This window comes from Erinaceus europaeus, chromosome 13 (genome assembly GCF_950295315.1).
Source record: "Erinaceus europaeus chromosome 13, mEriEur2.1, whole genome shotgun sequence".
Lineage (NCBI taxonomy): Eukaryota > Metazoa > Chordata > Mammalia > Eulipotyphla > Erinaceidae > Erinaceus > Erinaceus europaeus.
The window spans coordinates 81,758,258-81,772,546 of record NC_080174.1 but is presented as its reverse complement, the minus strand read 5'-3'; the positions used below and the strand labels follow the sequence as shown (position 1 = coordinate 81,772,546).

General features: G+C 44.4%; 1 protein-coding gene across 2 annotated transcripts in view; it reads left to right on the top strand.

The window, feature by feature from the left end:
* The window catches only part of KANK4 (KN motif and ankyrin repeat domains 4), a 103,629-nt gene that overhangs the window by 48,754 nt on the left and 40,586 nt on the right, over positions 1 to 14,289 (top strand). For both annotated transcript variants that reach the window (XM_060206316.1, XM_060206317.1), the window contains exon 2: positions 5,279 to 5,364. In XM_060206316.1, coding sequence (XP_060062299.1) covers positions 5,349 to 5,364 — 16 coding nt within the window. In that variant the 5' untranslated portion in view covers positions 5,279 to 5,348. The remainder of the gene's footprint in view (positions 1 to 5,278; positions 5,365 to 14,289) is intronic.

Here is a 14,289-nt window from a genome sequence, read left to right as displayed (position 1 = left end):
TTTTCATTCACACACCACGTCATGTATGTGGTTAACTATTCACTACAGATTTAAACTTTGGGAAGAATTCATGATCAAACCTCAAGTCATCCTAATTCAGAGTCAGAGCAGTATTCTGCTTGAATCGGTACTGATGTCTTCCACACTCACCTCCCTTTGTCCTGCCCTTGGCTAGCAATTACCTCAGGTGGGTGAGATAGCATAGTGGTTATGCAAACAGATTCTGATGCCTGAAGCTCCAAAGTCCCATGTTCAATCTTCACAGAGCTCTGCCTGCAGAGGACTGAAGGAAGTAAGTATAAATTCATCATAATTTCTTTCTTTTCTTTTCTACTCTTCCTTTCTCTCTCTCTCTCTCTCTCTCTCTCTTTCTTTCTTTCTTTTTTTTTGTTTTTCTTTTACCAGAGCACTGCTCAGCTCTGGCTTATGGTGGCACTGGGAATTGAACCTGGGACTTCAGAGCCTCAGACATGAGAGTCTCTTTGCATAACCATTATGCTATTTTCCCCTGCTCTTGATAAATTAATATCCATTCCCTGTCAATACTTGCGATTATCTTTCTATTGGATAGGAATGTCAAGATCATTTACAGGTATTCTGACCCCAGATTAAAAAATATATATTACAGTCAATGATTTTTTTATATTATCTTTATTTATTTATTGGATAGAGACAGCCAGAAATTGAGAGGGGAGGAGAAGATAGGGAGAGAGACAGAGAGACACCTGCAGCCCTGCTTCACCACTCATGAAGCTTTCCCCCTGCAGGTGGGGACCAGGGGCTCGGACCTGGGTCCTTGTGCACTGTATGTAACATGTGCGCTCAACCAGGTGTGCCACCCTGCCCCACAGTCAATGATATTTATACATCTTTCCCATATGTGGGAGCTACTGTCTTCCCTGATCCAGCTTTCTGTTCCTTTTTCCAGCCATGACACCATCTCTTCAGACAATAACTTGGATCCACTTGCATATCAGATATCAGGCTCAGAAAAAAAAAAAAAGCTAGTGTAGTCATGGGCTCTTTGGAATATAACTAAAATATGCCTACTAGCTATCTACAAAATGGAGACACCCCCCCCAACTCTGAACTATTCCAGCCTTCAGGTTCATGATTAGTCAACAATTTGTTTGGCTCTATTTGTTAACTCTTTTTTCAGCCACCAGGTTCCAGATGTTAGCATGATGCCAACAGGACTTCCCTGGGCAGACGACCGCACCAATATGTCCTGGAGTCCCACTTCCCCAGAGCCCTGTCCCACTAGGAAAGAGAGAGACAGGCTGGGAGTATGGATCGACCTGCCAACACCCATGTTTAGCAGGGAAGCAACTACAGAAGCCAGACCTTCCACCTTCTGCACCTCATAATGACCCTGGGTCCATACTCCCAGAGGGCTAAACAATAGGAAAGCTATCAGAGGAGGGGATGGGATACGGAGTTCTGGTGGTGGGAATTGTGGAAAGTTGTACCCCTCTTATCCTATGTTTTTTGTCAGTGTTTCTTTTTTTTTTTTTTTTTTTAATTTCTTTATTGGGGAATTAATGTTTTACATTTGACAGTAAATACAATAGTTTCTACATGCATAACATCTGCCAGTTTTCCATATAGCAATACAACTCCCACTAGGTCCTTTATCATCCTTTTTGGACCTGTATTCAAACCCCCTCACCCCCACAAACCCCAGAGTCTTTTACATTGGTGCAATATGCCAATTCCAGTTCAGGTTCTATGTGTGTTTTCTCTTCTGATCTTGTTTTTCAACTTCTGCCTGAGAGTGAGATTATCCCATATTCATCCTTCTGTTTCTGACTTATTTCACTTAACATGAATTTTTCTTTTTTTTAAATTTTTATTATTATTTATTTTCCCTTTTGTTGCCCTTGTTGTTTTGTTGTAGTTATTGCTGCTAATGTTGTCATTGTTGGATAGGACAGAGAGAAATGAAGAGAGGAGGGGAAGACAGAGAGGAGTAGAGCAAGACAGACACCTGCAGACCTGCTTCACCACCTGTGAAGCCACTCCCCTGTAGGTGGGGAGCCGGGGGTTCGAACCGGTATCCTTATACTGGTCCTTGCGCTTTGCGCCATGTGTACGCATAATCCTCTGCGCTAACGCCTGACTCCCAACATGAATTTTTCAAGGTCCATCCAAGATCGGCTGAAAATGGTGAAGTCACCTTTTTTTTTATAGCTGAGTAGTATTTTATTTATTATTTATTTATTTATTTATTTATTCCCTTTTGTTGCCCTTGTTGTTTTATTGTTGTAGTTATTGTTGTTGTTGGATAGGACAGAAAGAAATGGAGAGGGGAGGGGAAGACAGAGAGGAGGAGAGAAAGATAGACACCTGCAGACCTGCTTCACCGCCTGTGAAGGGACTCCCCTGCAGGTGGGGAGCCGGGGTTCGAACCGGGATCCTTATGCCGGTCCTTGTGCTTTGCGCCACCTGCGCTTAACCCGCTGCGCTACAGCCCAACTCCCAGCTGAGTAGTATTTCATTGTGTATATATACCACAACTTGCTCAGCCATTCATCTGTTGTTGGACACCTGGGTTGCTTCCAGGTTTTGGCTATTACAAATTGTGCTGCCAAGAACATATGTGTACACAGATCTTTTTGGATGGATGTGTTGGGTTCCTTAGGATATATCTCCAGGAGAGGAATTGCAGGATCATAGGGTAGGTCCATTTCTAGACTTCTGAAAGTTCTCCAGACTGTTCTCCTCAGTGTTTCCTTTCTATAAAAAAATTAAAAAAAAAAAATGGAGTCGGGCGGTAGCACAGCTGGTTAAGCACAGGTGGCACAAAGCGCAAGGACTGGTAAAGATCCTAGTTCAAGCCCTCGGCTGCCCACTTGCAGGGGAGTCGCTTCACAGGTGGTGAAGCAGGTCTGCAGGTGTCTATCCTTCTCTCTCCCTCTCTGTTTTCCCCTTCTCTCTTCATTTATCTATGTCCTATCCAACAATGACGACATCGATAACAACAGCAATAATAACTAAACCAACAACAAAAAATTAAAAAAAAAATAAAGAGAGAAAAAAATTGAGAGGGAGGAGAAAAATTGACAGGGAGAGAAAGAGAAAGAGAGACACGATTCACTACTCGTGAAGCTTGAGCCTGGTTCTTTGTGTATAGTAACCTGTACGCTCTCCCAGACGCACCAGTGCCTTTCCCTTCTGATTCCAGGTTTTTCAGAGAATGGATTATAAATTTTTTTTACTGGGAGAAGCTGAGTTGATTTCATCTTTTGCTATTATAGAAAGAGTATCAGCCTGGTTTTCTGGTTCCAGCCCCATCACTAATACCTGAAAGGTCTTACACAGAGCAATTAACTTCTGAGCCACAGTTTCCTCACCAACCAAAGGACAGGGAATGGGTCAAATGCTTCCTTTGGTGTGAATCACTGGTAACAGTCCATGAAAAAAAAAAACACTATTTAATAACCAACATATATAAAGAGCTTGCCAGACTCAACAAAAAGACAACAAATAACCCCATCCAAAAATGGGGGGAGGACATGGACAGAATATTCACCACAGAAGAGATCCAAAAGGCCGAGAAACACATGAAAAAATGCTCCAAGTCTCTGATTGTCAGAGAAATGCAAATAAAGACAACAACGAGATACCACTTCACTCATGTGAGAATGATGACATCAGAAAAGGTAACAGCAGCAAATGCTGGAGAGGGTGTGGGGTCAAAGGAACCCTCCTACACTGCTGGTGGGAATGTCAGTTGGTCCAACCTCTGTGGAGAACAGTCTGGAGAACTCTCAGAAGTCTAGAAATGGACCTACCTTATGACCCTGCAATTCCTCTCCTGGGGATATATCCTAAGGAACCCAACACATCCATCCAAAAAGATCTGTGTACACATATGTTCTTGGCAGCACAATTTGTAATAGCCAAAACCTGGAAGCAACCCAGGTGTCCAACAACAGATGAATGGCTGAGCAAGTTGTGGTATATATACACAATGGAATACTACTCAGCTGTAAAAAATAGTGACTTCACTGTTTTCAGCCGATCTTGGATGGACCTTGAAAAAATCGTGTTGAGTGAAATAAGTCAGAAACAGAAGGATGAATATGGGATGATCTCGCTCCCAGGCAGAAGTTGAAAAACAAGATCAGAAAAGAAAACAGAAGTAGAACTTGAAATGGAATTGGTGTATCACACCAAAGTAAAAGACTCTGGGGTGGGTGGGTGGGGAGAATACAAGTCCAGGAAGGATTCAGAGGACCTAGTGGGGGTTGTATTGTTATATGGGAAACTGGGGATGTAACATAACAATGCATGTACAAACTATTGTACTTACTGTTGAATGTAGAATCTTAATTCCCCAATAAAAAAAAAGTAAAAAAAAAAAGCACACTAGAAAACGGACATTAAAATACATATGGGGGAGTCAGGCAGTAGCACAGCGGGTTAAGTGCAAGGACCGGCGTAAGGATTCCAGTTCGAGCCCCCAACTCCCCACCTGCAGGGGAGTCGCTTCACAGGCAGTGAAGCAGGTCTGTAGGTGTCTATCTTTCTCTCCCCCTCTCTGTCTTCCCCTCCTCTCTCCATTTCTCTGTCCTATCCAACGACGATGACATCAACAACAACAACAATAATAACTACAACCATAAAAGAACAAGGGCAATGAAAGGAAATAAATAAATAAATATTAAAAAAAAAAATACAGGGTAGCCTGGGAGGTGGTGCAGTGGTTAAAGCACTGGACTCTCAAGTATGAGGTCCTGAGTTTGATTCCCGGCAGCACATGTACCAGAATGTTGTCTTATTCTTTTCTCTCTATCCTCCTATTCCTCTCAAAAATAAATAAATAAATATTATTAAAAGGATATATACAGGTGGCTCAGCAGAACATCTCACCTAGCTAGGACACTTGCTTTGCCAGGTTGTGAGTTCAAGCCTCGCTGTAGTGCAGTGTGGGAACCTTTGATGCTATGGTGTTTTCTCATCTCTCCATGTGTGTCTCTCTGTCTTTCCAAAAAAAAAAATAAATAAAAGTCAGCCCAGAGTGATAAAGCCTTGGTGATTTTTTTTTTTTTTTTTAAAAAAAAAGGGCATTCCATCTCTCTTGGACAGCTATGAACAAGTAGGCAGATGCCCCTTGGAGAAAGACCATGGTGGAGGTTACTTCCTGTATAAGCACTGTGCGCTAACCGATTGCGCCACTAGAGTTCCAGGAGGGTTACTTCCTTTGGTGCTATGACCTCTGCACATTTTTCTAACGAGACCCCCACCCCCCATACTTCTTTCTTCTTTTTTTCAGAACTTCCTGAAGAACTTGGCAGACTTGTTGGATGAAGAGAACCCGAGGTTGACGGTCAGCATTCCCTAAGATGGAGAAGACAGATGGTAGGTGGCTGCTTTGTTTTCCGTGGTCTGATGAGAACTGGGGTTGGAATTGCTGTCAGCGTGAATCCTGGAAGTAGCCTAGAGTAGGGGCTACCTGGTTAGGTGCACACTGTACAGTGCACAGGGACCCGGGTTCAAGCCTGTGTTCCCCACCTGCAGGGGGAAAGCTTCACGAGTGGTGAAGCAGGGCTGCAGGTGTCCTTTGGTCTCCCTCCCTTTCTGTCTCTCCCACCCCTCTCAATTTCTACCTCTATCCAACAATAAACAAATAAAAAATAAAAAATACACTTTACAATTTTTTATTATCTTTATTTATTGGTTAGAGACAGCCAGAAAGTGAGAGGAAAGGGGGTGATTGAGAGGGAGAGAGACAGAGACCTGTAGCCCTGCTTCACCACTCGTGAAGCTTTCCCCCTGCAGGTGGAGACCGGGGACTTGAACCTGGGTCCTAGTCCACTGTAACAAGTGCGCTCAACTAGGTACAACACCACCCGGTTCCAATAAAAATAAAAATATTTTTGAGAAATAGCCTAGACAGTCTCCAACAGGTGGTACTAAGGAAACAAACCACGTCTTGCAGAATGTTTCTATCAGGCTGGTACGATTTTCAGGGAATCTTTAGTTTTTGTTTTGGCTTCCAGGGTTTATCACTGGCACTACGAATCCACTGCTCTTGGAGTCCATTTTTCCCATTTTGTTGTCCTTGTTGTGGTTGTTATTGTTATAGCTATTGTCATTGTAAGATAGGACAGAGAGAAATCAAGAGAGGAGGAGAGAAAGACACCTGCAGACCTGCTTTACCACTCGTGAAGCGACCCCCCTGCAGGTGGGAAGCAGGGGGCTTGAACTGGGATCCTTGTGCTTTGCGCCATGCGCGCTTAACCCCTGCGCTACTGCTCAGCCCCCTGTTTTTGTTTATTTGTTTGTTTGGTTTTTGTTTTTGAAGCTTTATTTATTGATGAGGGGGGGAAAAAGAGCCAAAGAATCACTCTGGCCTATGCAATACTGGAAATCAAATTCAGGACCTTATGCTTAAGAGTCCAGTATTTTAGCCATTGTGTTACCTCCTCAGCTGCTATTTTTATGAGGGGGAGGGAAAGAGTAAGCAGTTTTATCATGCTGGGACTCAAACCCTCAGCTTCAAACATACAAAGGAACCACTTCCTACTGAACAATCTTCCTTGCTGTAGAGTATTTTCTCTTCTCAAGAAAGGGTCAAGGGGACTGATGGTAGCACAGCAGGTTAAGCGCACGTGGCAAGAAGTGCAGTGACCAGCACAAAGATATGAGTTTGAACCCCTAGCTCCCCACCTGCAGAGGGGTTGCTTCACAAGTGGTGTAGCAGGTCTGCAGGTGTCTTATCTTTCTCTCTCCCTCTCTCTCTTCCCCTCCTTTCTCAATTTCTCTCTGTCCTATCCTATAACAATAATAGCAAGGACAACAAAATGGGGAAAATGGCCTCCAGGAGCAGTGGATTCGTTGCGTAGGCACCGAGCACCAGCGATTACCCTGGAGGCAGAAAAAAAGAAGGGGTCAGGATGCTGTCACTCGCAGCCCTCACTTTAGAGGTGAGGAAGCCAAGGTCTAGTAAAGAGACACCAGATAAACAGAGAGCTTCCACTCTTACATCTGTGTGACTCTCATGTCCTTGAACTTTGCTGAGCCACCATCTTCTTTTATGTCAGCTCTCCTGTGTAACAAACCACTCCAGCATTTATTGACTTAAAAGTGAAAGACACTAGGGGCTGGGTGGTGGTACAACTGGTTGAACACGCACGTTACCATATGCAAGGACCTGGGTTCAAGCCCCCAGTCCCCACCTGCAGGGGCAGGGTAGGAAACTTTGCGAGCAGTGGAGCGGCACTGTTGTTTCTTTTTCTCTCTCCTTCCTGTGTCCCCCTCTCCTCTCTTAATTTCTCCCTGTCATATATCTGTCATAAATAAAAGGAAAGAAAGAAAAACAAATATTTTTAGAGGTTTTTTTTTCAAGTCAATAAACCCTTTTTTTTCTCTTTTTTTCTTTTTTTACCTCCAGGGTTATCACTAGTGACTGGTGTCTGCACTACAAATCCACTGCTCCTGGAGGCCATTTTTCCCATTTTGTTGCCTTTGCTATTATTGTTATTGGATAGGACAGAGAGAAATGGAGAGAGGATGGGGAAGACAGAGGGGGGAGAGAAAGATAGACACCTGCAGACCTGCTTCACCGCCTGTGAAGCAACTCCCCTGCAGGTGGGGAGCTGGGGGCTCGAACCAGGATCCTTGTGCCAGTCCTTGAGCTTTGCGTCGTGTGCGCTTAACCCGCTGTGCTACTGCCCGAACCCCAACCATTTATTTTCTATATAGTTGCTCCTGTGAGTTTCTTGGCCACAGCCATTACCTAGACCAGTACATTTCAGTTACAATAACCATGTTCTCCTGAGAGGTGAAGTGACCTTCTCAGAGTAATACTACTTACTAGTAATGGCAGAAACAAGTCTAAATACTTTTAAAAGTCTCAATTCAATACGTTCAATGCCCCCATTCCAGATATGACTTCCTAGCTTTCCCGAAATCCTCCCCAATTAGGTTCCAGTTCAATATAATCCTATCTCAACCTGGCTCACATTCATCCCACTTTATAAACAGACCTAGAGTTTGGACAAGAATTTTTTTTAATAATTTTTTTCTTTATTAGGGGATTAATGTTTTATATTCGACCGTAAATACAATAGTTTGCACGTGCATAACGTTTCCCAGTCTTCCACATAACAACACAACCCCCACTAGGTCCTCCTCTGCCATCCTGTTCCAGGACCTGAACCCTTCCCCCTCCCACCCCAGAGTCTTTGACTTTGCTGCAACACACCCACTCCAGTCCAAGTTCTGCTTTGTGTTTTCTCTTCTGATCTTGTTTTTCAGCTTCTGCCTGTGAGTGAGATCATCCCATATTCATCCTTCTGCTTCTGACAGATCTCACTTACCATGATTTCTTCAAGCCCATCCAAGAAAAAGTTCTATGGGTTGACTGAGCTAGTATTCTGGTCTAACCAGGCCTATGAATGACCCATATAGTCTAGAATAGCTACCTTCACATGCCTGGTGGTTTGATTCCATGTGACCTGGGGCATTGATGGTGATTTGACCATGTGTATCCTGTCATCCTTCGGGCTAGCTGGATGATTTGTTCACACGAGAGCAGCGAGGTTCTCAGCATAGCTGGGGCACACAGACACACCTCAACATGCAAACAGTTGTCTCTGCAAACATCCCATTTGCCGTCATGGCCAAACAAAGTCAAAGGTCACATCGAGCATAGATGTTGGAGGAAGGACCCAAATTTGGGTGGGGTATAATTGTAGTGATTTTTGCTAACAGTCTACCACACTGTATTTATAAACAGATAAAGGACTAAATCAGTGGCCTGGGAAGTAGATCAATGACTAGAACAGTGAACTGGCAAGCAGGAGGTTTGATTCCCAGCATTACCTATGTCAGAGTAGTGCTCTGGTTCTCCGCATATGTGTCTCTCCCTCACTCTCATTACTAAATGAATAAATAGCTTAAATGAGACCATGCATGTGAAGTCATCGTGCGATAACTCCCCGGCAGAGCAAAGGTCTCGTGAATGTTATCCTCTTCCTCTTGCTAGGAAACTTGCCGAAGGACATAGACTAGACTCCTGGCGCCCTGGTTGCTAATGAGCCGCTTGTTCCAGATCACCAAATGTTAGGATATGGGCGGCCCTGTAATCCCCCTTGAATCACGTAGCTTTTCCCTGGTGTAGGGCTTAGGGAGCAGATATAAGCTCCAGCCCTGGCTCTTTTGTTTTTCCAAATGTAATTACCATCTAATGTAAGAGTCTGGCTGTCTCCCTAGAAGGCCGCCTTTTCAGTGCATCCCTGGACTTGGTCCCACAGAACACCAGTTAATCCCCTCTGTGCCCCAGGGACCTGTCATCTGCCTGCCTCCTTTGTCTCTGCTCAGCATCCTCGGCTCTGTGGCTTTATATGTGATGACCCACAACTAGCTCCAAAAAAGGCACCCCTCCCTCCAGGCACACGTTTTGCAAAAGAAATGCAGAGGGAGCAAAAGCAGGTCTGCAGGTGTCTGTCTTTCTCTCCCCCTCTCACTTGGATAAACACACTTGCTTTGTCCTGTGCACAACCCAGGTTCAAGCCCAGCCCCCTCTGGTCTGAGGGAAGCTCTGGCACTGTGTTGTCTCTCTAGCTCTATCTCTGTCTTTGTCTGGGAAAAGTGGACTTGGAATGGTAACACCCCAGTAATGACAAAAAGGGAGGAGAGAAAGAAGGGAGGGAAGGAGGGAGGGAGGGAGGGAGAGAGGGAAAAAGAAAAGAAAACTTCCGTTCTTGACCTCACTACCTGGGCTTTTTAAAGGGACTCACTTAACTTCCCTTCTTTCCATTTTATTTTTGGTCACTTTCTCTGTAGTTTCTGTTTCCCTCATTTCTGAAATGGGGCCTAAGTTTTTAAAAAATATTTATTTATTTATTTATTCCCTTTTGTTGCCCTTGTTGTTTTATTGTTGTAGTTATTGTTGTTGTTATTGATGTCGTTGTTGGATAGGACAGAGAGAAATGGAGAGAGGAGGGGAAGACAGAGAGGGGGAGAGAAAGACAGACACCTGCAGACCTGCTTCACCGCCTGTGAAGCAACTCCCCTGCAGGTGGGGAGCTGGGGGCTCGAACTGGGGCCCTTATGTCGGTCCTTGTGCTTTGCGCCATGTGTGTGTTTAACCAGCTGCGCCACCGCCTGACTCCCGACTCCCGGGGCCTAAGCTTTTGAACTTCTTTCCCCTCTCACTATAAATGCCTCTGATTGGTTTGTTCACCTACTTCTGTAGTGTCTCCTCCCCTCCTTTGCCCCCTGTCCTCCCATTTCTGATGTCTGTGTGTAGCCCTGAGGCTCGTGACTGGACTCTGTAGGTCCTTTCAAAGTGAACTGATGTGCTATTAGAGCAAGACCCTGCAGGGAATAGCTAGATAGCTCTGAGCCTCAGAGGATGGACGTGTGTGTGTGTGTGTGTGTGTGTGTGTGTGTGTGTGTGTGTGTGTGTGTGTGTGTGTGTATCATTTAAGACAGAAACAGAGAAATTGAGAGAGATGGGGGAGGTAGAGAGAGAAACACATGTAACCCTTCTTCACTGCTTTGAAGCTTCCCCACTGCAAGTGAGTACTGGGGACTTGAACCCAGGTCCTTGCACATGGTATGTGCTCCACCAGGTGCGCCATCCACCACTCCTAACTCAGAGATCTCACTTTTTTTCTTCTTCCCTGACTAGCTTTCCGTTTTCTTCTGAATTGCTTTCTTAAATCTGCAGAGGCATTAGTTCTAACATAGTCAATGTCCACAGTTACTTCTCCTTCAGAACCCACCCATCCTTGCCTTTCAGCCCCTTGGCTGAGCCCTTGCACCACAATCTCTTCTGTAATAATGCATGTATGCAGCTCTGTACCTCAGGCATAAATACTGTCTTTGTCTCATAGAAAAAGTCACAGCATAGAAAATTTAGTGATATTCCCAGAGTCACACAGGAAGTGACAAGAGTCAGGATCCCCATCTGGGGTGTGTGTGTGTTTCCTGATCTGAAGTTCACTTTGAGCAGAGACAAGCTTCCTACATTAATTTTTGCCCTGGCTCAGTGCCCAAAAAATTTAGAGTCTCCGCATACCTGTCACCACATAAAATGAACAGAATCAGCTCACGTGGGCATCAGTCATCGGGCCAATCAGGGCAGACAGGGCAGCACAATGGATCAGTGTGTGTGTGTGCGTGTGTGTGTTGTGTGTTGTACGTTCTCACTGCAGTGGATTAGGAGAGCGTCCATTAAACCGAGCATAGCATCCTGGGTAGCTGTTCAGTCTTGCAGATTCCTTTTGACTCCCCCTCCCCACCTTTTTTTTTTTTGAGTCTTCTTTTTTATTTTGATGCTATTATTGTATTTGTATTTCTGGATTTGCTCCCAGAGGCTGCTGGATAAATCATCACATTTCTACAGAATTGAGGCAATAAGCAAATAAATAATACAACCTCTCCTTTAGAAGAATCCTTTGCCTTCTGGGTCACTCTGTACTTACCTTTAGACAAAGTTAATTCTCTCAAATCTTGTCTGTCTCTGTAATGCAGGAGTTGGTGAGTGGCCAGTATGTCTTTGAGTTATCCCTAAGTGAATCCTGGAAAACTAACAGAGAATAGGAGGCGGAGTAGATAGCATAATGGTTATGTAAAGAAATGCTCATGCCTGAGGCTCTGAAGTCCCAGGGTCAGTCTCCTGCACCACCATAAGCCAGAGCTGAGCAGTGCTGTAGTAGAGAGAGAGAGAGAGAGGAGAGAGAGAGAGAATAGTTACTCTCTTATTTACCAAAATTCCAGTGTGTCTCATTAGAGGACAGCAGATGGGGAAAATGTGTGTGAGTTAGGGACCAGAGCCATGGCTCACTGGGTAGAGGGCATGTCTTCCTTGTGTGAGGTTTTGGGTTTAACCCCAGTACCACCACATAATGGCATCAAGGACAGAGACAGGTGGGACTCCATGTAGTATGGGTGGTACTTTGCTACTTCTGTCTCCCCCCTCCTTCTCCTCCTCCTCCCCCACCCCCTCCTTTCTCTCTCTGTCACACACACACACACACACACACACACACACACACACACACACACACACAAAACATACAACAGAAGGCAGGAAGATAGTATAATGGTTGTGCAGGGAGACTCACGCCTGAAGCCCTGAGATCCTAGGTTCAATCCCCCCACTCCACAATAAGCCAGAGCTGATCAGTGCTCTGGTTAAAAAATAAAATAAAATAATAAAATAGAAAAAAAAAAGGGGGGGGAGCAGTTCAAGGTCCGGTGTAAGGATCCCAGTTTGAGCCCCCGGCTCCCCACCTGCAGGGGAGTCGCTTTACAAGTGGTGAAGCAGGCCTGCAGGTGTCTATCTTTCTCTCCCCCTCTCTGTCTTTCCCGCCTCTCTTGATTTCTCTCTGTCCTATCCAACAACAATGACAGCAATAAAAACAACAACAATAAACAAGGGCAACGAAAGAGAAAAAACAGCCTCCTGGAGCGGTGGATTTGTAATGTAGGCACTGAACCCCAGTGATAACTCTGGAGACAAATATATACATATATATACACAACTGGAACAGCAGACTGAGGTATCTTACCAGTGGCACAAGTTCAAGGCCCTGAATTCATTCGCCAGCATCTCATTAAAAATCATTCAATAGGGAGGAGAGTATAAACCCTGGAAAAGGATGGCAGAGGACCTAGTGGGGGGTGTATTGTTGTGTGGAAAACTGAGACATGTTATGCATGTGCAAACTGTTGTGTTTACTGTCGACTATAAAACATTAATCTCCCAATAAACTTTATCTCACCAGAAAATAAAATAAAATAATAAAAATAAAAATCATGCAAGTGGGTGGGACCTTATTTGGAGCTTGTAGGTGCTGGACAAGGGTTCACATCTCAGCCTGGGTACAAGATACTGTGGATTGGAACCAATGCCTTTTCTCTTCTTTCTCCCTTCCTCACTTATTTTATTTTATTTTATTTTATTTTATTTTATTTTATTTTATTTTATTGGGAGGTAGCTGGTTTACAGCACAATTGCTAGCACCTGGGGGCAGTTTCTCATCTCCCCAACCAAGGCCTCTTTCTGTTTCCTGCTGAGGTCGGGATGTGAGTACCCACAGACCCTGTGGTTCCGCTTAGTATTGCAGCCCCTTCCTTCCTTCCTTCCTTCCTTCCTTCCTTCCTTCCTTCCTTCCTTCCTTCCTTATTTATTGGATAGAGACCGCCAGAAATTGAGAGGGAAGGGAGTAATAGAGAGGGAGAGAGACAGAGAGACACCTGCAGCCCTGCTTCACCACTCGTGAAGCTTCTCCCCTGCATGTGGGGACGAGGGGCTTGAACCTGGGTCCTTGCATACTGTAACATGTGCGCTCAACCAGGTGCGCCACCACCTGGCCTCTACCTTTAGTTTCTTTCACCTGGACTATATCGACAGTATTCCAACTGCCCTTTCCACATCTGCTTTGCCCTTCTTGTAAACATCTACAAAAATACTGTTTGTGAAGCCACGTTTGACCAAATCATTCAGTTGTGGAAAGCGTTTAGACATAAGGGCTCATGCTACTTAGTGAAGTAAAAGCTCGATACTTTATATACAACTATTGATACTTCTGCCATCTTGCTTTTGCTGACAATTTTTCTTTTTAATGATAAGTCATCCTCTTTATTTATTTATTTATTTATTTGTTATTGTGTTGTCTTAATTTATGTCTTGGATAGAGACATCCAGGGGTAAGGGGAGACAGAGAGGGAGAGAGACAGAGAGACAAGTACAACACTGTTTCACCGCTCGTGAAACTTCCCCCTGCAGGTGAGAGTGGGGGGCTTGAACCTGGGTCCTTATGCATTGTAGCATATATACTCAACCAGGTGAACCACCACTAAGGCCCCCTGACCTTTCCAATTCTGTCTTTTTTTTTTAAGATTTTATTTTTATTTATGAGAAAGATAGGAGGAGAGAGGAAAGAGAGAGAGAGAGAGAGAACCAGACATCACTCTGGTATGTATGCTGCTGGGGATTGAACTCAAGACCTCGTGCTTGAGAGTCCATTGCTTTATCATTGCACCACCTCCTGGACCACTCTGATTCTGTCTTTTAAGGAATATATTTATTTGTTTGTTCTTCCAAGAATTTATTTATTTATTTATTTATTCATGAGAAAGACAGGAGAGAGAGAGAACCAGACATCATTCTGGTACGTGTGCTGCCAGGGATTGAACTCAGGACCTTATGGTTGAGAATCCAGTGCTTTGTCCACTGCACCACCTCCCAGACCACTATTTATTTATTTATTTATTTATTTATTTATTTATTATTGGGTGGAGACAGAGAGAAGTTAAGAGGGGAGG